Source organism: Serinus canaria, chromosome 1, assembly GCF_022539315.1.
Source record: "Serinus canaria isolate serCan28SL12 chromosome 1, serCan2020, whole genome shotgun sequence".
In the NCBI taxonomy this organism is placed as follows: domain Eukaryota; kingdom Metazoa; phylum Chordata; class Aves; order Passeriformes; family Fringillidae; genus Serinus; species Serinus canaria.
In genome coordinates, this window is record NC_066313.1 from 100,524,902 (window position 1) to 100,547,729 (window position 22,828).

General features: G+C 39.3%; 1 protein-coding gene across 1 annotated transcript in view; it reads left to right on the forward strand.

The window, feature by feature from the left end:
- The window catches only part of PHEX (phosphate regulating endopeptidase X-linked), a 95,162-nt gene that overhangs the window by 61,846 nt on the left and 10,488 nt on the right, over nt 1-22,828 (forward strand). Inside the window, exons 14-17 of the mRNA XM_009089711.4 lie at nt 1,040-1,143; nt 8,505-8,563; nt 19,581-19,635; nt 22,720-22,787. Coding sequence (XP_009087959.2) covers nt 1,040-1,143; nt 8,505-8,563; nt 19,581-19,635; nt 22,720-22,787 — 286 coding nt within the window. The remainder of the gene's footprint in view (nt 1-1,039; nt 1,144-8,504; nt 8,564-19,580; nt 19,636-22,719; nt 22,788-22,828) is intronic.

Here is a 22,828-nt window from a genome sequence, read left to right on the forward strand (position 1 = left end):
CCTAACTAAGGCAGGAAGGCAAATGAATAACAACAACAACAACAACAACAATAACAATAATAATTTTACTACTTTCCAACTGTGGCATGCATTTGATGAATTGTATTACTGAAAGTCACAGGCAAAGCAGAAACACAAGTTCACTCCTGAAGCAGTAAAATACTGAGTGATCATCATCTTTGCCAGAGCACAAGAACAAACACTAAACAGAGGCATCATTTATTGGGAGAACCATGTCCACCAGCCTAGTCCTGCCCAGGGAAGCTGTAGGGTGAGATAATGCAGTGGAAACAGTGTAATGAGACAGAGCATGTGACCAACTCTATCACTCAGTGTATGGCTCAGATAAGTGGCAATGGCTGGTGAAAAATACTTGTTAATCATGCTTGCAAAACCAAAGTTTACATCTGAAGAGCAACTTCCTCACAAATCCTAGAATTGTTTTAAACTGATGACAGAAATTTATAACCTATTAACATCCCTTTTCCTTGCCTGTTTAGTTTTGTGTGTGTGAATGCTATTAGATTTGGAAACTTATGGAAGCATGGAGCCCTATGGCTGTTAATATTTAATGTGGTAGAACTCTCAGAAGGCACAGAATATGAAGTATTTTTTATAAAATGTAAAGCAAACTGAAAAAGGGACTTCATTACATTGTTGGAAGTGGTTTTAAAATGCACTTTTAAAAATAAAAGTAAGCCTACTTCCTCCTGGGAAAGAGGCTCTCTTAATAATAGCCATGGAAATGTGCAGTCTGCAATCCACTGTTGGGTGCTTATGCTTCCTTCAGCAGCACTCTGCACAGTGAAGATTTTTCCCAGTGTTCCAGACCCTGGTGCAGATCTATTCAGCCACTGTTTTTTTAAACTAAGCTCATAAAATATTTATTCTTCCTACCAAGTGTGAAAATTTTGCTTGCTTTGATAATCGCAAAAAAAATTAGGTAATTATCTCACATAAAATAAAACTTCTGCTTGCTTTATGTCAGCTTTTGTTTCTTTGGACATGCTTTAAAAATGTCTGTGCTTTCTTGGTACAGCTGAAGTTTACAGAAAGTGATTATTTTGGCAATGTGTTGCAAACTCGCAAATACGCAGCCCAGTCTGATTTCTACTGGCTTAGAAAAGAAGTTCCAAAAACAGAGTGAGTAGACAAAAGGCAAATTTACGTAATCTTCTAACAATATTTTCACTTATATTATTTAATTTATATATTAAATACTGTTATATATTAGGTTTTAATAGAATTATATTAACAGTAATATGTTATGCCACAAAAAGCCTATGGGCAAACTCCCATTATTCAGAAACTCCTGTGAATTTTCTTTTTGAAGGTATCCCTGTTCATATGCAGAGCAGTCACATGCCTGAAGCTTAAACTTAATTTAATGAAAAAAGGGGTAATTGAATTGCAATTAAAAAATGGATTATGTCTCTTGGTCACAGTGAGAGTTTGAAATGGTACAGTGGGGATTTATGAAATACATTCTGTAGGACTGAAAACATAGTAAGAGATAATGCTATTATTAGTAATATAAATCAGCATTGTTAGTTACCTGCTGTTGATAGCAATGATACAGAATGAAACATAATTGAATCTACGTATGTTATTTTTATTTATTTGTAAACATGAGAGTGCAGATTGTGTCACAAACTGTCATAAAATACATGAGAGAATCATTCTCTTTCTTACTGGTGGGTAATCAAATCCTTAAAATGCAAATTAAAACCTAAGCAGAACTTAATTAGTCTAATCATGCTACTTAAAAATGACTTCTTCTACACACAGACTTTGAAATCAGTGCCAGTTCTTAGCTCCAGTGGTTTTATTTCCTTAGGACTCCAGAAACCCTGTTCAAACTGAACCATACCTTGTTCTGGGGGTGGCTCTGTGCTGGCCACGAGGCAGGGGGACAAACTAAGGTTGCTTGTGGTTGAAGTGTTTAAATTTGGCCCTGTGTGTTCCAGGCATAATTTATAGCTTAGATTTAATTGTGAATTTTGCCTTCTCATCACAGCTTCCTCTGACATTGCACTTGGCAACCCCAGGATATGATTTTAGGGATTTTCCTCAGTGTCAGGACTAGAGCATGATGGTGTGTTCTCTTCAGGATAGCAGTTCCAAGAGAGCAGTGGAACAGCACTGGCCTCTCTATAGCAGTGGTCAGCCTTGGGGCAGCCAGCACTGATGCAGAACCTGGAGACTCTTGGCACAATGGGAAAGCTCCCCTGTGAGGAAATCAAGTGGCAGGCAGCCCCTGACTCCAGGACTGTAGTCTGAGAGCTGTCACATGGGAATGCTTAAAAAATGAAAGTGTAATCCAATTGCCCTCTACAAGATTGAACACTTCTCATGCCTGTCTTTACCTTCTTATTCCCAGGACTGCATAATAGCCAGCCCCTCATCACCTTTGTAGCTCTTTTCTTACCAGCCCTCAGAGCACACTCAGGCCTGGGGGATGCCAGTTTGATTTCTGGTCCCTTCCCTTTGTTAGCACAGCTATTTGCTCTGCCTTCTGCAGGGCTGGAGGTAATCTCCACCTGAGCCCTGGCAGGGAGGGATAATTAGGGCTCCTGCTGGGATATTATTCTGTCTCTGCAACTGTTCAGTGATAGAAAAGGGCTCTGAAAGTGGTGTTACTCTGCCTGCTGAGGGACACCAAGGCACAGAGTCATTGCTGCCTCCAGAATTTTTTTAAAAAATGTATTTAAATAAACAAATAACTCCCACTTACCAGTCTGAGGCATCTCAGAAATGGCCTCAAAAATATCAGCCACTTTTTAGCTGCTTCCCACTTTTAAATCATCATATTCCACTGCTTTCTGATGCTTTTGCCTTCTTTTATTCTCTTATTTTTCTGGTTTTGTTTTTTAAACTTTCACATTTCATATAACTCCACAGAATTTTTGATGAGGTTTGGTGCTATGTTAATAGCTAATTACCCTTGGGTTTTTGTTTCTATTTGCTTCATTTCTTCTTTTCTCTAGTTTAGTAGCTTTTAGCATAACATTTGTATTTCGAGATATAATAAGATCATCAAAGTTGTGGACCAAAAAAGATAAATAAGAAAATTAGTGTTTAAGGAAATAAAATAAAAGTTGCTAAAATAATATTGTACCCAAAAGGTAAAACATTATATTCTTTTAGCAGACAGTCCATGTTTCTCAATAATTATTTCAAACTGGAATAATTTTCCTCAGCTAAATGTGAAATTAAAATGATAGCTCAATCAAAGCACCAGGGAAAAGACCATCAGGGGATGGACAGAGATGGGAGATACAAGACAAAGCAGTTGGATAAAACAAGGGGGAATATGGATAACAAAGTAGAAAGAATTGTTTTGGAAATTCAAAAATTTTTAATTAAAAAAAAAAAAAAGGAAAAAAAACCCTAAATCAGGAGTAATTATAAAAATCTTTGTTCCCTCTTCTGTTCCCTCCATCCCTGGCATGTATCTGCCTGGCAGGAGAAGGCAGCATGGAAGAACTCAGAGGAGCTCCTCATTGCTCAGGGCATGGTTGAGGGCCCCCCCCAGCCCTACTGGCACCAGAAAGCTGTGACAAGGCACTGGGGTATGGAGCTGCCTCTGCTGCCAGTCCTGGGGCCAGGCTCCCCTGGGGACACCACAGCTCTGGGAGGTGTCATTGTGCTCAACACCAGCCCTGGATGCCAGCTGCCAGCCTCACAGCTGGCTGGGGAGGTGACTGTCACCTTCACAGCTGGCTCTATCCAACAAGAAAAAAAGTGCTCAGGTATCAGTAGGAGAAAAATTAAAGGGATTTGTGCAGGAGCTGAGAAATATGGTGCACAAACCAGCACAGGTTAGGTTGAGAGGGCCCAGTGGAGAGTCTGGAAGGGGCAGTGTGGGAGGGTGGGCACCAGGTGTGGAGACAATCATCATAAGCCAGGTGAGATACAGCTGGAGCAGAGGAAAGTGAAAGGCAGTACAGGGGAAAGTGATGGCCATGGGAAGGGAAAAATTAAGGAGAATCAGGGTTTTAGTTGCATTTGCCTATCCATCCATGGAGTCACACACATTCACACATACAAATATACATCTGTGTGTGTGTGTACAAACACATGCCTGCACCTTTTAATCAGAGATGGAATCTGTCCTTCTTAACACTGATACCATACTTGCAAATAACAAAGTATCAGAGGACTTCTTGGCCACACCACATCATTATTATTCATCTTTCTCCTTTGAAGTCAGCACATAATCTTTTTAGGCCTGGCCAAATCTTTCTCCATTTTTCACTAGACTTTCAGAGCTGGAGATGTAGATCTCTGGTATCCCAATAAGTGAATACAAAAGAAGGATGCTATGAGAGGATTCTGGGGTCTCCTCCAGGACTTATCCCTGTTCTTCTTGACCAGAGCCAGGGCTTACAACTATTGTGTGTTAGCACTGGCTCTTGGTTTGCCACGAGGGAGGGCAGCTCTGAGAGGGTCTGGGTTGGGTACCTCTAAGGATGGTGCAAAAGCTCCTTCTGCAAACAGGGAGATCAGTCATCAGAAACACTGGGCAGGCTGTTGTTGTTGGAGAGATGCTGCTGGAAATTGTGTGTCTGGGACCTGCCCTGGAGAGGAGAGGCTGGAAAGGAGCCTCCTGGAGCCTTTTCCTGGTCTTTGAACCTCATTTTCAGCAGTGATGTGGCACTGAAGGCTGGGCCCAGCCTTACCATCCTAGCTGCTTGTCCATTCCTAAGGGAGACAGATGGCAGCCTGATCTGGGATAATAATCTTTTTCTACTTGGGAAAATACATAAGAGACTAACAATGAGAACAGGAAATACAATTTTGAAAGTGACCTTGAAGGCTGCCTCCCATATGGAAGTTTTTCTTCATAGTGTTTTCTTTGGAAGACATTTTCCAGCTTCCAGAGAATTTGTACAGCTTTTCACTTCTAACCAGCTTAATTCTTTGTACATTCACAAGTTCATTTTCTTTGTTTACATGATTATTTATTTTTTGTTTCTTACTTTGAATTTTGAACAGCAAACCGAATTATTTCTTCCAACTCAAAAAACTGAGGATCAATTTGCAGATTCAGTTTGTGCTTTACAGATAATTAAATAAACTAATAAGCTTTTTTCTGTGTTGTAAATGTTCCTAATTATCCCTGTTCATGAATAGCAACGTAGCACACTATACTCTTAACACAGAAAGAAAATATCAGAGGAAATTTCAGCCTCAAGAACACAGACTAAGAGAGTTTCTGCCCCAATTGCTATCTCAGTGGGGGAATTCACATTTTATTTCTGCAAGAGAAATCTCAACCTTTCAAGTGTCAACTCTGCAGAATTAGGTTTTGACTGCTGCAGTAGTAGATAGGTAATGCTACAGGACATCATTCAAAGCTGTCCCCTTTTCACAAACTTATAGCAAATTAAAACAGTGTAAACAGTTCTAGAATTTTTATTTATTTACTTTGTAATTAATAAGAGCATGGAATGTGTAATGCCTTTCTTTTTTTCCTGTCCTTCTGTGAGTAGATAGAGCACACAGAAATTGTAACCAGACCTAGAGCAAATGCTCAGGGAATCTGACTTCAAACAGGAATGGGAGAGTTATCTCTAAGTTTGCTTCACCTTAAAATTTAACAGCAGCACCTATTTATTACACATCTTCATGTTGTAATTTGGTGTGTTATTAGTTAAGGACTGTCCCTGCAGGTTCAGTCATTTCAAGGAGCTCACTGAAAGAGCATGGCAGAGAAGTGAAGTTGTTGTGCTAGTCTGGATGGAAGCAGTCTTGGTTATTGCTACTCTTTTAGAAACAGTACTTCCTAAATTTTTTTTGAGAGGGCTCAGAATGGTACAACAAAATACTGGAATAGAAATATGCTTCTTGCCAAATGTCAAATATTAAATACTCTGCTTTTTACTAGAGAACTCTCATTCTTCCTGACTCCTCAGTATGGCTGCCAAGTGTCCTCTTCCTAACTGCTTAAAAGCATAGTGAATTCCATACAGGGTCATTCCTGAGGCCTTGTGAAAAAGCAATTTGGAAAGAACTGAGTCCAGTTTTGCAGTGGGAAAATCAAGGCTGCTCTCAGCCTTTGGCTCATACTAAGCTCAGCAAACAGGATGGGCTCTCAGTTCTGGTGGTAGATCATGAGAAAAGCAGCAGCCTCAGCACAGGGGTGCTGTGATATGTCTTCACCTGCAAGCCACAAGTCTATGAGTTCATAGGTATGAAACTATCACAGAGGATGGTGTGAAGTCCTCCCTCAGTAAACATGGACCAAATGTCACCAGCATTCACTGCTGCTCTTGGGCAGGCTGAGGTGCTGCTGTGGGGACAAGTATCTGCATCACCAGCTCCTCACCCAGGAAGAACAAGTGCAAACTTGTGCTATTAGAGAGCTGCCTCTAATCAGTGAAGAGCTCTTTGCTGCTGCTTGTGGTGGTTCCTCTCTGCAGCTAGCTGTGGAAAACCCCCCCAGAGGATGGAGAGAAGAGCCACAGCACATTAATCTGTTTTGAAGTATCTGTTATACGTCTCAGGCCCTTGATCCTCTGACTGGAAATAAAAGGCTAAGAGGAATTTGCAAAAAAGGGAGCATTTTCTGTCCCAGAAGCCTTTTTCATGCTTAAAAATTGCTGTTTGAGAACAGAAAGGCCACTGTAAGCAGAACAAGCCAAGAGGGTGAGGTGCCAGTCACAACACTATGTGTCTTTGCTCAAACTTACAGTAAAATATAAATTGAAGTCTTGACTCTTTCAGATGGATTTTCTCCTTGTCAAAAAAGGGACTGTCCTCCAGATTTACAGCTAAGCCTGGAGCACCGGTCCCAAGGCATAAATGGCAGGCTTGCATCCTTCACAACAGTTCAGCTGATTGCTGCTGTGAACATGAAATTGAAATGTAGTTAATTAAGCCCCTAATTTTTTTCTTTGCCCCCTCACCATATACATTCTATCTTCAATTTTCCATTATCTCACTACATTACCTCTAACATTTAATCTCCTTATTATGAAGAAAGAAGAAAATAGACCAGAAAACAACCTCCCCGTGCTCCACCCCTTTACAATCTCCTAATGAACAAAACAGAGAGAGTTATCTCTTACAATTAGAGCCTGTAATGTAATGGATGGTCAAAACATGTAGATGAGATCACTCTTTTAGCCTTCATTTATTAGTTTTTCAGTTGGTGTACTGCAAAAGAAGCTGCTCAGCTTAGAGAATAAAACGAGCAGTTAAATTTATTGATAAAAGACAAAATGCTGCCATTTTTGAACTCTCCCCTTTGTTACATGGTCTAAGTGAGGACATCAGCTCTCAGAAAAACAGTCAGGGTCTGCAGATGATTCTTTATTAATGGGGCTATTTAAAAGCATGAATTGTGTATACATTGTCCTTGATATCACACATTTTGCATATTCTGATAGATCTTCCTTTGAAAGATCTTACTCATTGTTTTGCAGCTCCTTTCTCTTCTCTTTAAAAGAAATTTCCAAAACAATTACATTGCATTCCCATGGCTTTATAAAACTTTTGAGTAATAGTTTGTTAATGACATCAGGATGTTCCTGTATTAACATTTACTAGAGTTGCTTCTAAGTTATTATGAATTAACCACTAATTGTCATCATCGTTGTTTCTTTAACCAAATTTCTCCCTTATAAAATCACAAAGTGAAATTTTGGGCTCACTGAACTCAGGGTTTCATCTGCGGAGATTTGGATCTTGCTGAAGTCAGTCAAGATTTTCCATTCATATGGTTGAAGCCACTGTCAATATAGAAGAGCTTAGGCTAAGGAGATTCATTTGCTGTTCATAGAATCATAGAATATCCTGAGTGGGAAGGCACTCACAAGGATCATCAAAGTCCAGCTCCTATTCAAATCTCGGGTTTCTTCCAGTACATATGAGAAACCAAACGATGAGAAGAAATGCCTGGCAGGAGGTCTGTTTGTTTAGGATTGTGATGTTCACTGCATAGGGTACAGAACATGAAGCTGTTTATTTTGAATTTACATTCCCAGAAATTGTCTGTTTATGTTACTGACATAATCCTAATTTTTCAAGTAGTTGTTCAGCAAAGCCTCTACAGCCACTTTACTTGTTTCAAAATGCTCTTCTCCAATTTCAGCATGGTGTTCCTCCACACGTGTTTGAAAGACACCCAGGAGAGTTTCCACAGCTGCTGTCTGTGTGGCAGCCTCTTCTGGGTGAATTTTCTTTCATCAGCATGGCTGGCCTCACAAGCACAGTGGCCATTTAAAGATTAAACAGATCACATGATAGGGACACTAAGAATTGCTCCTGTTGGGCATTTATTGACTGTATGCAGTTAAAGTCATTCAGCAATGGACCTCAGTGTTCTAGAAAGTGTAGGTAGCATGTACTGAAATGGAGAAATAATTAAACTTTAATGTATCTTAAGTCCTCAATGTTTTTACTTTCTTCTACTGAGTTCAATTGTTATCTTTGCTCCTTTGATTCATAAAGGTGAATGCCAATGTACTGACAGACAATTTCTTTTGTTCTTATTACAGGTGGTTTACAAGCCCAACTACTGTAAATGCTTTTTACAGTGCATCTACCAACCAGATCAGTGAGTATCTTCCTTCTGAATCTCCTTATAAAGTGCTTGTTTGGGAATGTATGTATCAAGCTGCAGATAACAGCTGTACCTGTTGCGTTGCTTGTGATTGAAAATTAACAGTTCAAACCTGGTAATTCAGCTGTGAGACTTTGTGTGTGTGTGTGTGTGTGTGTGTGTGTGTGTGTACTCTCTCCATTGTGAATGATAGCTTAAATCACTTTTATTAAAGCCTAATGTTTCTATCTTCTCTTTTCTGTAGCACAAACGTGTACACCCATCTCCATAAATACACAGTGATAGCAGTCCTGTCCTCTAGTATTGACAGATATGTAACAATAACTGTGACTAGAGAAGACTGTGATATAGACCAGAAAACATAAGAAGGTTTATCCAGTGGATTTGTTCAATACCTTCAAGGACAAGGAGTGATATCTGTAGCTGACTGAAAATTCTTACCTGTATGTGCAGTACTACCTATCTGATTCTAATTTTTGTTACTGGTTGTTTTTAGACAGCATATATTCTAGTGTGGAAACAAGTAAGGTGAAAGAGCTGAGTTTTTCAATGATGTGTTATGAGTTTGAATGTTCAAAATTGAAATTAATTAACAGGCTTTAAAATTCTATACCAGTCTGTGTGCAACAGTTTTACCTTTACCCTGGCAATTCTCTTTGCTCTTATTAGCTTTGCATGTTAAATTGGCTTTCTTTGTCTGTGCTGTTAGGGTCTGGAAAGTGGCTGCCACCACTTCTGTGGTCTCAGTCCCCAGATTCAGGACCTCAAAAATTGCTGAGTGATTCCCCCTTTTTCTCCTGTATCTTTTTTGGTCACAGAGAGAAAGGCACAAAGTTAGTGTATCCCACTGAAGAAGGTGTAGCAGAGAACTGGCAGTTTGAGTCTGCTGGTATTTGCTTCTACTAATTTCTGTAAACACTTTTGCTTTCAAACCACTCACATAAATTTTTTTGTGTGTGAGTGATCTCATTTGTAAAGCACATATAATAATTAATAAGGAAGTTCTTTTGATTAAAATTAGTGCTAGATTTAGATACCTCTGTCTTAACTGGAGGGCTGCCATCATTAGGCAGTCACATTTTTGTTGATCATCTGAGGGAGTACTGGCTGAGGTGGTCACAGCTCTGAGGTACCCCTGAAGCTGCTCTTCCTCCAGCCTCCACTGGCTAGAAAGGTTTTGTGTGAGTGGAGAGGAAGCCTGCTCAGAGAAAAATGAGAGCCATTGCTGTTATACCTTCTTTAATATTGAGTTCTTTCTAATTTGAGCAGTGCTCAGCTGTCCCAGCCTCTCTGCCATGGCACATTAGAGAAAACTGTGACGATGGGCTGGAGCCACTGAACATTTCACACTTGCTGTGTCTGAAAGAGTCAGGAGGCAAAAAAGAGGCAGTTATCAAACATTACCCATCAGTCACGGGTGTAGAGGTGATTGTATTTTCTGTATCATAACTGCTGACCTTTTGTTCTGCTGGCAAGTGACCTGGAAGTTTGGACAGTGCCACTGACTCTCAGTCCTTTCAGGACTGCTTCAAAGAGGGAAAGGGTTTAGGTGGCTCTTCCTAAACAAAATCCTCTCGTATCTGAGAGAGAGGTAAAAATGTAATCATGCCCTAAAAAGGATGTGCAACAGGAGGGAGGATTCAGGGAAAGGCACAGCACTGTCTGCCACTGCTGGTTGGTGTTTTTATGGGGCAAGAGGCCCTGGGTGATGTGGGAGGAATATTCTCTGGTAGGAGCTGCTGATAAACATTTGACACATCACTACTGATTTCCCATTAATGCTGCTGGGGAAGAAATGCTACCTTACTTCTTTGCAGCTGTGTTTTCAGTAGTAATCTGGACAAAGTTCTGGGGGTTTTTCACATGCCACAAGAACTGTGACATTTTTAAAGAAGTTAAAGAACAGAAAAAAGTTCTAGAAACCAGAGTAATTTGAGAATAAGAATATAGCTTGAACTCTAGCAAATTAGATGTAAAATTGTGATACAGCAAGCCCAGAAAGATTTTATGGACCAAATTTCTAGTAGCATAAGAACTAATAAAACCTTTTTGTCAAATTCACTGAGAGAGGAGAGTCTCCAAGGCATAAAAACTAGATAATTTTTTACATTTAAAGAGTCTGGGAAATTCTAATTCTGGAGCTTTTTCTTGTGAGAGGTCAGTCCCAGAAATTGTTTAAAATTTAGTGTCAGTAGAAGGGATTTTAGAAGAAATTAATACAATGAACTTTGAAAAATATAAGGACCAGATAATATTCTTCCAGGTATTTCAAAGGAACTTAGACAAAAAGTTTCCAAACAATCAGCTTTGAGATATAGACTACAATTTATAGTGGCCTCAGCACAGAAAGAGTAGGTGTGACAAGTATCAAATCCCATTTTTCAAAAGACAGTTCAGAGGGATCTGCATAACAAGTTATTTTAGCCTTTATATAAAGGAATCTGGTTGTGATCACAACATGATTGAACAGAAAGAATGAATAAGCATATGATCTAACAGTGAAGAGTGAACATGAGAATGTGAGATGTTTTTTGATTTTTATTAAAAAAATCATGCTTTCTTGATCTGCTAGAGGGTTTTTTTAAATTCAGAAAGCAAGTAAGTATGCTTGATACAATCATATGCTTTTTTTCCATAGAACACTGTTGATGAGGTTCTTTCCTAATGCTAATAACTGAAAGTTGTCATGGGACAAGAAAGAAGGTCCTTTCATACATTAATGATTGATTAGAATAAGAAAAGGAGGTAGGAACCAATTACTTGTTGGCAAATAGTTGGAGGGGTGTGTTGTGAGGGTCTGTGCTACTCACTGCATTGGCAGATGAACTGAAAAGAGGTGTTCTGTTCTGTTCTGTACAAAAGAACAGAGGGACATAAACCCAGTCTAGGAGGAGAGTTCCCTCTGCTGCTGGCTGCTGGAAGGTAGAAATGTGTGCTGCCAGAAGAATTACCTCACAGTAGTTGCCTGAAACTCTTTCCCTTCGCATCTACAACTGATCACTCCTGTAAATGAGTGAATGGACCAGATATCCTCTTCACTATCTGCTTGAGTGCCCCTGCTCTTCAGTGAGCAAACTGGACTTTATTGTCTTCAAGGCCCATCCATTTTTGCTCTTTATAAGTGAGTTTACTAAGAAGAATTTGAGAAATAAGAATTTTAAAATGTGTAATAGAATTTGATTATGGAAAGTAGTTTCCGTGTGAACTGGAAAATCCCCGCTTCCAAAATTTGATTCTAAAAATTAGGACCATTAGGTTGGAAATGTTCTGTATGATGATATCAACAAAACTGCAGCAAACTTGATTAGTCACTGGAGGCTTCTTGAAAAAGTTTAGAGAAAAAGAAACATCAGTGCCTTGACCCATGGATTCTGAAAAGCAGCGATCATCAGGTGCCTGCACAAGGGAAGAAGAATGTGGATGTCCTGAGCACTTCTGAGCTTTAGGCAGCTGCTTTTGCTTTCTGTGTTCAGAGCACAGGGACGTTCCTGACACTCCTGATGGAAGGATCACAAATTCTTGTCTGCAATCTGTATCACTGACATAAATATTGGAATGTCCAGGCAAGTCCATGTGCTCTTCATATACAGGCAAGCTGTTAGTGTTTTTAACTTGACTACTCAGTTACTTGGAAAAAAGGTCGTGTTTCACTAAAAGAGAAAATTAATAGAGAATAGACACTAGGTGATTTTAAAAATTACTAGATTTGGGAGAATTTAGCAAAGCTTGCATTTGCAGTAGATGTATCGAATTTTGCTATCTTAAATTGCAAACACTTTTGTGTTTGGTATTGCTTTGTTTGCTTTTCATTACTAAACTATTGATAGTTTGAATGACCAATGATTCTATTACTATTTCCAAAGGAGAAATAAGTAGCTGCATCAAGGTGAGATGTGCTGCAAAGAGCAGAGTTAAAAAAATATGTTGCATATAATTTATCTTACTATTATACGAGTTTACTCCTGATATTCTCTGTATGTGAGTTTTATTTATTTATTTCCTCTTTTTCCATAATTCAAAGTGTCTTAGAGGAACCACTATGGATGTTTATAATGATTGTTAATTATTTTTTAATCCTAGTTTGGATAATTTTTCAATTTTCTGTGCATTTGCTTGTCAGTTTCCCCTTTAATTATAGGTACTTAACAAGGACAACAGGTATGTGCCATTGCCTTTAGAGTCTCAAAATGTATCTAAGTACACTTCATATCATCTAAGCAGCATGAATACTATCTTTTTAATTATCATAATTGGAACACCAAAACCAATTTCTAAAGGATTAGTTTATTTTAATGCATACTAGAGCAGTCAACAAATATGTGCTGAAAATAGACACAAGTGATGATCAAAGTGTGCTAGCATACTTCTGTTCAAGAAAAGGTTTTATTTCATTACAGCACTAGAATATTAGCCTTTGAATATGTTATAGATAAAAAGGAACTGTTCATCAGACATTTGGTGTGTTTTGGATTTATTTTAAAGTGTAAATATGTATGCCTCTAGAATATATAAAAATAGTCACACTTGTGGGCTGTGAACAGTAATGAAAGGGAGATTTACAGTGAGCTGAGGCAAATATAAGCAATGCACTCATGAGATGGAAACTTGAATAGATGTACTGGATAATTAATGTTGATATTATCTCTCTAAGTTTATATCCATGCTCCTTCTAAGTAATTTGTGCTGTTACTGCAGTTCTCTAGTCAAGAGGCCTCTTTAGAGAGAGGTCTCAATGCATGTCACAGGAGGCAGATATGACCTACAACAGAATTTAAAAATTGTGTTAAATTAGCATCCACAGAGAAAACCAGAGATGAGAGCTCATATTAGCCAATAAGCACCATCTTTACAGGAAGCATCACACAGATATTGATGCTGGCAGCTCACTGATGCTGGGAGTTGCAAGGGAGAGCTCTTCTCTTGCCAGGAGCCAGGGAAGTGCTGGCAAAGAGCACCTGGTGCCATGGCCAGGACAGGATGAGGGGAATGTGCATAGGGCATTTTCTCTTCCCTGAAGAACTGGGCTATTTGGGAGGTTATTGATGAAGGAGTTTCAAGAGTGCTGTTAGTTTCCTGGAGGTTAATGAACTTAACAGATTTGGACTGAACACTTTCTGAGCCCAGTTATTAAGTAAGCTTTAAGTGTCTTAAGTGAGCCCTCATTTTCAATTCTCCTGATTTACTAAAGACCACTATTCCCTTTTATTTAACCATGGTGCATGATCCTTACCTCCATTCTTTATTTTTTCTTTCTAAAATTCCTATCTATGAATATATAAAAAAGAAGAACTTGTTCTTTGTTCTTCTCCCCCAGCCCCCACTCCCTCACCCTGGGGAATCCACTGAGGCTTTTTCCTCATAAAATAAAGATTTAAGTTTCTTGTAAAACAGATGTTTTCACATTTCCTACTCCCTTAGCAGACAGTATTCCTTGGCACCTCACAAACCACATCATGTTTCTCCTCGTGTTGCCCCACTGAGGTTGGTAAATACCAGGTTCTCTCTTTTTCATGAGTAGAAAAAAGCCTCTTATCAGATGAAGGAGAAACTGAGCTAAGAATTGAAGCAGAAGCTGCAGAATCCTCTGCTTTAAGACCATTACTTCCTGGTATCTCTTTAATGAATTTATTCACTGAGTCCTTCATAAAATTAAGCTTTGTGTTCATGCATTGCATGGAACAGTTACTCTGCCTTACACAATTGATATTTTCTGTCCTTGCACAATTTTTGTTTTCTGTCCTCTTTGTTCACAGGATAAGACTTGAAATAAGGTGTATGATTCAGGTCCCTGTAGTGACAGACAGTTTGATCTCTGTCCCCTACCTATGGGTGCTCAAAGCTGTTTGGATGTCTCAAAGTATCTGAAAGCAATGTGGTTTTTTCCCTTGTGTTTTATCTGAGATAAAACTTGCAGGAGCCCCTTGCTATTGAGACTGACAGCTAGACCCCCAAACATCAAAACCATCACTGGGATGAGATTCAGTAGTTCAAATAGAAGTCTGTGGAACCATTTTAAACAAATGTATCCTGCCCTTTGGGCTGTTTTTACACAACTAACCAACATCCCAACTGTCTTCATGTTTAATTCCTTATGTGAATTCAATATTCTTTGATTTCTGACCAGCAGTTAGTCCTCTGCTTATACCTTATCCCTTTAAAACTCTACATCTGAATTCATCCATGAATGACTGTGCCTTGAAAAAAAAACAGGTTAGAGCTTTTGAACACATCTGAGAACTGCCAGCACATCAATTGGCAGAGTACCCTGTTTATAACCCAGTTTAGCACAGCTGTCTCCCATATCTGTTACTTATCTGTGGGATTCACTAGCCTGACAGAAGTTGCTTAAAACAAACCAACCTCATTATTGGAAGTTGTAAATGCACTAACTTGGAATAAGGCTTTTCCTTGCTCAGTTAAAAACAGCATGCAATATAACTGAATATTGTAAGTGAACTATACAATTTAAATTCGTTTTTAGACTTGTACTCCAAATTTCCTTGTGATTTGGTGAGTCTTCTCATGTGTTTTTGGTTTCATTTATCCATTATTGCTCTGCATTTTTTAAGGGAATTATCAGATCAAATGTAGTTATTTGTAACTTCTTGATAAACTAGCAGTATTATACTGAGGTAAGGGGATTCATCTGCAAAGTGTGTATAACAATACCAGGTGGTATTAGCTAGCATTTATTATTGCCCCTGTAAAATTGAAGAGAGAGAAAACACCTTCAAATTTAAAATACATTCTGACAAGCTTTACAGCACCTTGCTGGAGAGAGATGCTGAAAATGACATCACAGATAAAATTAAGGTAGAAACCTTTAATTACATTAAAAGTAGTCCTGTGCAGGCAAAGTTCTGTCAGAGCTTCAAGATCAGTGTAAATTCAGAGTGAAATATTTGAAGTAAGCCAGGCTCCACTGCTTGAGGTGCCCCTGCATTCCAGAGGAGCAAGGGGCTAAGGGGAAAGTTGAAGAGTCACTGTGCAAGACACAGGGGTTTGAAAAGCCAAAAGCCTCCCTAGAGATGAATCTGGCAAGGGATGTGAAGAAACTTTTCTGCAAGTGTAGCTGCAGCAACAGCTAGTGGAGGGAAAATGTAGGGCTGAATGAGGGCAGGGGACCTGGTAACAGGAGATTTACCCTTCATGGAGGAGGAGTAGGTTAGGGAATGTTTGAATACAGGGTAAGCACAAGCCTATGGACTCTGACAGGATGCACCTACAAGCTCTCAACATCATTATGAGACCACTCTTGGTAATCTTTGAAAGGTAATGGTGACTGGGGGAGGTTCCTGAGAACTGGAAGAAAGCAAATGTCACTCCTATCTTCAAGAAGGAAGATCTAGGGAATTACAAGCCAGGCTCACAACAGTCCCTGTGTACATGATAAAGTAAATTCTGGAAACAGTTTCTGTGACCAGCTCCCTACATTGAGATTACTAGCTCAGTGGAGGACAAGAGAGATGTGAAAATGATTTATTCTTTAGAAGGAATTCCAGCACTGTCTCCCTAACATGCTCAAATACCAGCTGCTGAAGAATTGGCCACTGGAGCAGATGGTCAGGTGCACTGAAAACTCCTTGAACTGCTGGGCTTGAAGGACTGTGATCAGAACAGCGGGTCCCTGGCATGGTGGGATCAGTGGCACAAAGTCCATCTTGAGGATGATCTAGCCCAGCTGTCCCACCTTGCCTGCAGTAAGATGCATGGATGTAGGGTACCAGTGCTGTTTGGTGACAGCCTGAACTCAGCTACTCACAGAGCAGTGCTCTTGTGACTTTGACACCAGTGCCCATCTCAGAATGATGCTGCAGCCCAGTGGCATTGCTCCAAATTTAGGTAGGTTTTAAGAAGGTAGTCAAAGCACATTCTGCACTTCCAGGTCTTGATCGTAGATGGATTTGTGGGGGGTCTGCAATAAGATAACACAGTTTTTTTTCCTGTTGGTGAGTGCTGTTGGTGAGTAACAGCCTTGGGTGTAGACTCTGGGCCTGCATTTGAAATCTTGTGAATAGAGAGAGAGACTGTCAGCCTGTATCTCTCTTCTGGGGCTGTGCAGAGGGAGAAAGCTTTAAAAGATGCACAACACAGGCTAAATTTGTGGTCAAGTGTTAGCTCAAAATACATTCCCACTGCCTCTATCTATTCCTTAAGATGTGAAATTCCCTGAAGTCTGTCTGTCTTACTCCAGATCTGTCCTTTGCCTGCTTGAAATCCAGTGGCATAGAAATAATCCCATTAGTGTTTATTGCCTCTGAAGCCTACTTTGAGTTCTCTGAGTTTTTTTCATTAATTCTTTTAGGTGCAATATGCCAAGCAAAAAAAGAAACAGGCTTCACAGGGGAATTGCCTAAATCAAGGGATTCAAATCAGCACAAAATAAGAAACTGTCTGGTGATCAATCTCATGTTACAATTTCAAGGACATTCTAGGTATAAGACATTATTATCCTTGATCCTCCTAAGGATGATGTAGTTGTTGCTTGCCTGAAGGAGATGTTGCATAAAAAGTGTTGTCAGCTCTCAGTGTGTTCCTTCTAGTGTTGGAATAGTGGACAAGCACCCTCAGTCCCTCAGTGCTGCTGACCTCTGGAGAATGGGACCCACTTGCTTTTCTAGCTCACCAAGGATCAGTTTCAAACCTAGATTTTTCTTTTTTACCAACAAACAAACAAACAAACCCAACAAAATGCCAAAAATCATGCACTCTCCAAATAAAACAGAACAACTCCTACTGGTGATAATGTATTCCAGTTTCCTGAGGTTTTCTGAAATGTGTAGTGCATTCTACTGGCCCCTCACTCTGCTTTGGCCAGAAAATACTTCCTCAGCTTCCATTAGTGCAAACTACAGAGGTTTTCACACATGTCCAGAAGCAGAACTCACTCCTTCAACCAGCACTATTCTCAGTGATATCTAACCTAAAATGGATCTTGGCTCTGAGTAAAATAATTACCAAATGTTCTACAGACTCAGCACTGGAGCTTCCTACCATTCATGCACATTGACTTGGTCAGTGAAATATCTCATGGCTGAACTCACAGCTGACTGTGTTTCAGCAATGCTCTATGAAGACACACAGATAAGCCTGAGCGAAGATTTGCACCTAATTTGCTGCAAATAATGCATATTACCTCTACTGCACACAAGTGCAAGCTCACTACAAGTTTATACATGGAAAAACTAATTGCAGCTCCTTAGAAGATCTGGGTAGCCTCTTGGTGCAGTGACAGGCTCCCAGGATTGTGTGATCCTTAAACATGATTTGTGGTGTGACTGTGCTGCCTTGGTTCACACTGCCTTCAATGTGGGCTCATTTGTTCATTTTGGCCACAGTTCCTCTCCTCTGTTGTGGTGGGAATAGGAGCATTTAGAGTTAGCAGAACCTAAGCTTTCCAAAACCTTTTCTGAATTCCAGTGTTTGGAGGACACCAGTTCAAACTAGATTTTCAGCTCTGAACACAGCTCTTAAGGCCTAACAAACAATTTTCATCAGGTTATATAAGTGTACCATTGCTACTTGAAACATGCATAATAAGTAACTTTCTCTGTGCACTGGGAGGCAAGGATAGTTAGATCAGTAAAACTTTGTCCTTGACATTGGCAGTGCTGGAAAAGAAAATTATATGCTTGAAACAATAAAACTACATTTGGAGAAGTAAGGAAAAAAAACCCAGGCAACACTCAGAAAATTTTGAAGCCTACACTTTTTATAAGCTAATTGCAGATAGGGAATGAAGGCAGCCATGGAGGAGCAACAGAAAAAAGCAGCTGTGCAGGCCAGGAGGACAAGCCCTGTGCCACACCACTTGGCATGAATTACACTCAGCATACTGGGTTTGTTTAGGGATTTTTGGTTTGTTGTTTTTTTTTTTGTTTTCTTTTTTTTATTCATTTGAAAGTAAGATTTTAAAGACCTTGTAAGGAAAAGACAAAGATCTTGCCTGACAACTTATCTCAGATACAAAGAAATCCGTAACCAAACTATCACCGAAAAACTGAATAGGGTTAGAATCAAATGAATGTGGTTTTTGTATTGTTCTGGGTGTTCAGGAGATTTCTTGAGGAGGGACCCATAGGGTAAAGAAGAGTTCCTGGGAAAACAAGTGAATCACTTGAGGAAATTTTCTTCTTCAGCAAGGTGATGACCATGTGGGTAAAGCTAAGCAGGTGCTTTATAGATGGGAGTTTGTGACACAAGACAGTAAATTCCACATTTAGGCCCGGAAAGATGGTGCTTTTCACCATCACATAAGGACTTTGACCATGGGTGTATGTTTTATTTAGCAATTATTTGGGCTGTTAAACTTTTACTATGTGCAGTTCCACTGTCTTTAGTATCCTGGCACTAAAATATCACCCTGGAATTGAAAATAAAACTGTGACTTTGAATTTGAGGAACAATTTTTTTTCCTGTGTGAAACATCAGTAGCTCATCACTCACCAGAGCATCTCCATTGGTGGTTTTTGGCAGCTGGTTAGTTGCCAGAACCTGAAGCAGACTGGTAATGTCTGTAGCTAGACTGACCCTACAGCCTTAATAATCTAGTTTTCCCTTACAAAAGAGCCTAAGTATGTTCATATACCTGTGTTTTTCATAGACTGAACAGAATCAGGCTTACATTTTATAACTTTCATATTTCTTGCTTCACTGAAGCCTCACTGAGCTAACAGTATTTTAATTCTTACTGCACTTTACCTATGTATTGTCTATTGATCAGTCAGCACATCTGAGGATAATCCAGGACCCTTCATAGGAAGCCTGAGGTGTGTTTTTCACAGGATCACATGCATTTACTCAGATCTCTGCTGCCTCTCTGAGATCCTCTCTATTGCATTCTACCACCCAGGGGAAAGCTCCCCTTGAAAAACCTTCTGAAACCAAACAAATGAGGTCATAAAATCCAAACCCTTGGGCATTGTGACAGCTATTCAGCTGTATTCAACTGACCTCACCAGGTTTTTTTGTTTTGTTTTGTTTTGTTTTGTTTTCCTTTTTGTTCTTGCAGGATTCCCAGCAGGAGAACTTCAAAAGCCTTTCTTTTGGGGAACAGAGTATCCTAGGTAAGTAATGCACAAGGAAAGCTCATCCACCTAGAACTGAGGAATAACAGGGAAAGATATTGCAAACACATACAGACAAAGAAGAGGGTGAGGAGAAGAAGGCTGTGGTGCTGAAGGCAACTGAAAGGCAGCCCCAAGAAATCTGTGTTGTCCTGATGTAGGGCAAACTTGGTCTGTGGGTTGTGTGTTCTCTCCTGCTGTATCCTGCTTTTGCCTCTGGAAGGGCTGACTTTGAGAAGTGGAAGTGCTGCTTTGTGTGATATTTTCCTACCTTTGGGAGCTGTATGTTGCTGTTGTCTTAAACTGATGACTGATTTCTCCCAGGAATTGCTAATTAAGTGCACCCAAGTGGAAGTGTTTCAATGCTGCAGCATGCAGATGCAGCAGTGTGCACATGGCAGGTATTAAAGGCAATTGTAAATCAGATAACTAACACTTCCTGAACAGAAGTGAATACCCTGAGAAGGCAATTATTATCAGTGTATTGTTCACTTTCTGCTAGTGTCTAAGATTAGCTGTGGGCCCTTGTCTGTGCCTGTTGAGGTGCATGAGAATCTCTTCATGTGCATAAGTGATTGCCTGGGATTGCCTGAGCAGGCCCATGTGCCAGTGTAGCTGTGGAAGGGTAATTATAGGTCACATACATTAAATTTTGAAAAATCACTGCTTTTGTGCAGTTCAATAGCTTTCTATTTTAGGGTAGGATAAGACCATAAAAAATTTCAGTTTCTGAAAGTTATTTTGCAGTTATATGAAGCCAGTTTCTGGTAAAACATATCCTTAATAAATCATTGTTTAAAAAATAATCAAACTTTTCGAACCTTTTATGTTTGCCACAATCTGGATTGTGTCCTTGTAAACAGGAAATTTGGCAATATATGTAGAAAGACATGTTCAATTTATGAGCTAATTAATTTGTATTCAAAGAGAATTCTTCTGGGCCAGGTGACTTTGTAAGGGGTAATTGGGGGTAGAAGAGAATCCTTTCTTGTTAAGGTGAACTTATTTTCTGTTACAGTTATTGCAGACCAGCTTTGCTTTCTGATTTCTCTGTGTTCTGACCTTCTGCCATAGTGATAAAACTGTGGTTCTTTCAAAGTATTATACTTTGCTCATTTCTCTTCCTTAAAGGTTACCTTAGCTTAAATTGGTTTTGCTTGAGTACATATCAAAATGTAATTTAGTAAACAAATGTAGCTGGTTTATATCAGATGACAGATTGCTTTTGTCCTTGAAATATTCTGGATGTTTTCTGTCTGCTGAGAAGAAACAGTACATGGCAGTGAAACAGATAAACCATCAAAAAGTCACCAGTGCCTGCTGTAAAACTAATTTAGCAAATATTTAACATTTGGTGGCATTTTAGTGTCCAGTTCCAGCCCAACCACCAAAACCCAGTTACATCTATTTGCAGAAAGCAAAGCTTAGCTATCACTTTTACATCTCAGTACATTAAATAAAATAACACTCAAATGCCACCATTCACAATTGTGAGTCTTCAGTGCCATATATATTGAAATAGAGACTGCAAACTACCTGACCTCATAGCTTCCTTACAGTTCTGAGCCCCCCCAGTCCCAGAAAGGTCCCCTTTAATATGGTATTTGCTGGGCTGCACCTTACCCTTCCACCTCTGTCCTCCTGTGCCCAAAAGGGAAAAAACATGAACAGAACTGGAAAAATTTCTGGAAAAAATGTTGAGCTGGACAAATTGCTGCATTGGGGTTCACAGATTCAAAGGCCAAAATTCACTGCAACCTTAACCCCATCTTTTGGAGCTTAGGAAAGCTCCAGGGACTGGCAGAAATCCAGTCTGTTCTTTGTTCCTGCCCCTCAGGGTGACAAAGAACCTTAGAGGAAAAATAAGATATATTTAGTAGTAGGACTTGTTTCTTCTACTCTTCTAGATCTCTTTACATGTTTTGTGCCATTATTTTTATACTTCTCCAGCTGCAAAAGATTCTGTATAACCCCTTTATTTCAGATATGGAAAACAAGTCTTACATAGTGCATTTATTAGGGGTAATTATCACTGTGTGCTACACAAGATTACAAACTTGTCACACAAAAGGATGATATTTCCATTGCTGAAACATATAATTTTAACCTGCATTTTTTTGGAGATGGTTTGTAACAGTACTTGGGCCAAAAAGCAGCAGGGGAGATTTTAACACATGCAAAATACCATTCAGGAAAGAAAAAAACAAAGTGAAGGATTTTCATGGGAGCAGAGGGAATTAGATGATATAATAGTTCTTGGGCATGACTGAGATGAGCAATTAGTGCACTATGGATCATTAGGTCCAATAATGTTATTTCAAAACCCTCTGCCTTTCTTCTAATTCAGCACTATGTCTTAGAAATACTATAAGCTACTTTGAAGTATAGCATCTCAATTACTGAAATAATTAAAATCACAAAAAGTAACTCCACAACTGAAAGATACATTGAATAAATCACCTACCCCCATGGTACCCACTGCATTTGGTGTAAAAAAGCCCTGAGCTTTTCCCTCTTTCATCCCTATTTCTCCTAAAAGCATGCTTATTGGGATGTAATGAGGAAGATATAATGAATTGTCAGTCAGGAATACAAAGTTTTTCTTTTTACTCTGTTTCCCAGGTGCCTTAGATCTGACTGTGTATCACATCCTATTCCAGGGCAGGTGCAAAGAATTATATGACCTTTCTTTTTAAAACTGAATGGAGATCTGTTAATGCTTTACAAAAGATAATATTTGTTTCAGAGTAGGTACAGCTATAATTTTGTCCTGTTCCCAGTCAGAACATTCAGAATTCAGTCAGCTGAAGAAGGGTGGAGCTGATGATGCTGATAAGGGATTTGGTTGGAAGAGTGATCACAAAGCTTTTAAAGTTTTAGATTAAATGTTACTTTTAAACAAGAGTTTAACATTTAGACTTTCAACCTCTTCAAGTCAGAATTGTGTAGGTCTGATTTTTAGACACATATCCACTGCCTCCTCAGCCTAATTTAAAATCAGTAATAATCTTTTCTGAGGTCTTTTGTCCTTTAATGTTCATGACTGTGAACCCTCTCTGAGGAAACTCCTTCTTCCTGTTACAGGTCATTAAGTTATGGTGCCATAGGAGTGATTGTTGGCCATGAGTTTACTCATGGATTTGATAGCAATGGTGAGTATTTGACTGCACTTTGACAACTTTTTTTATTTACA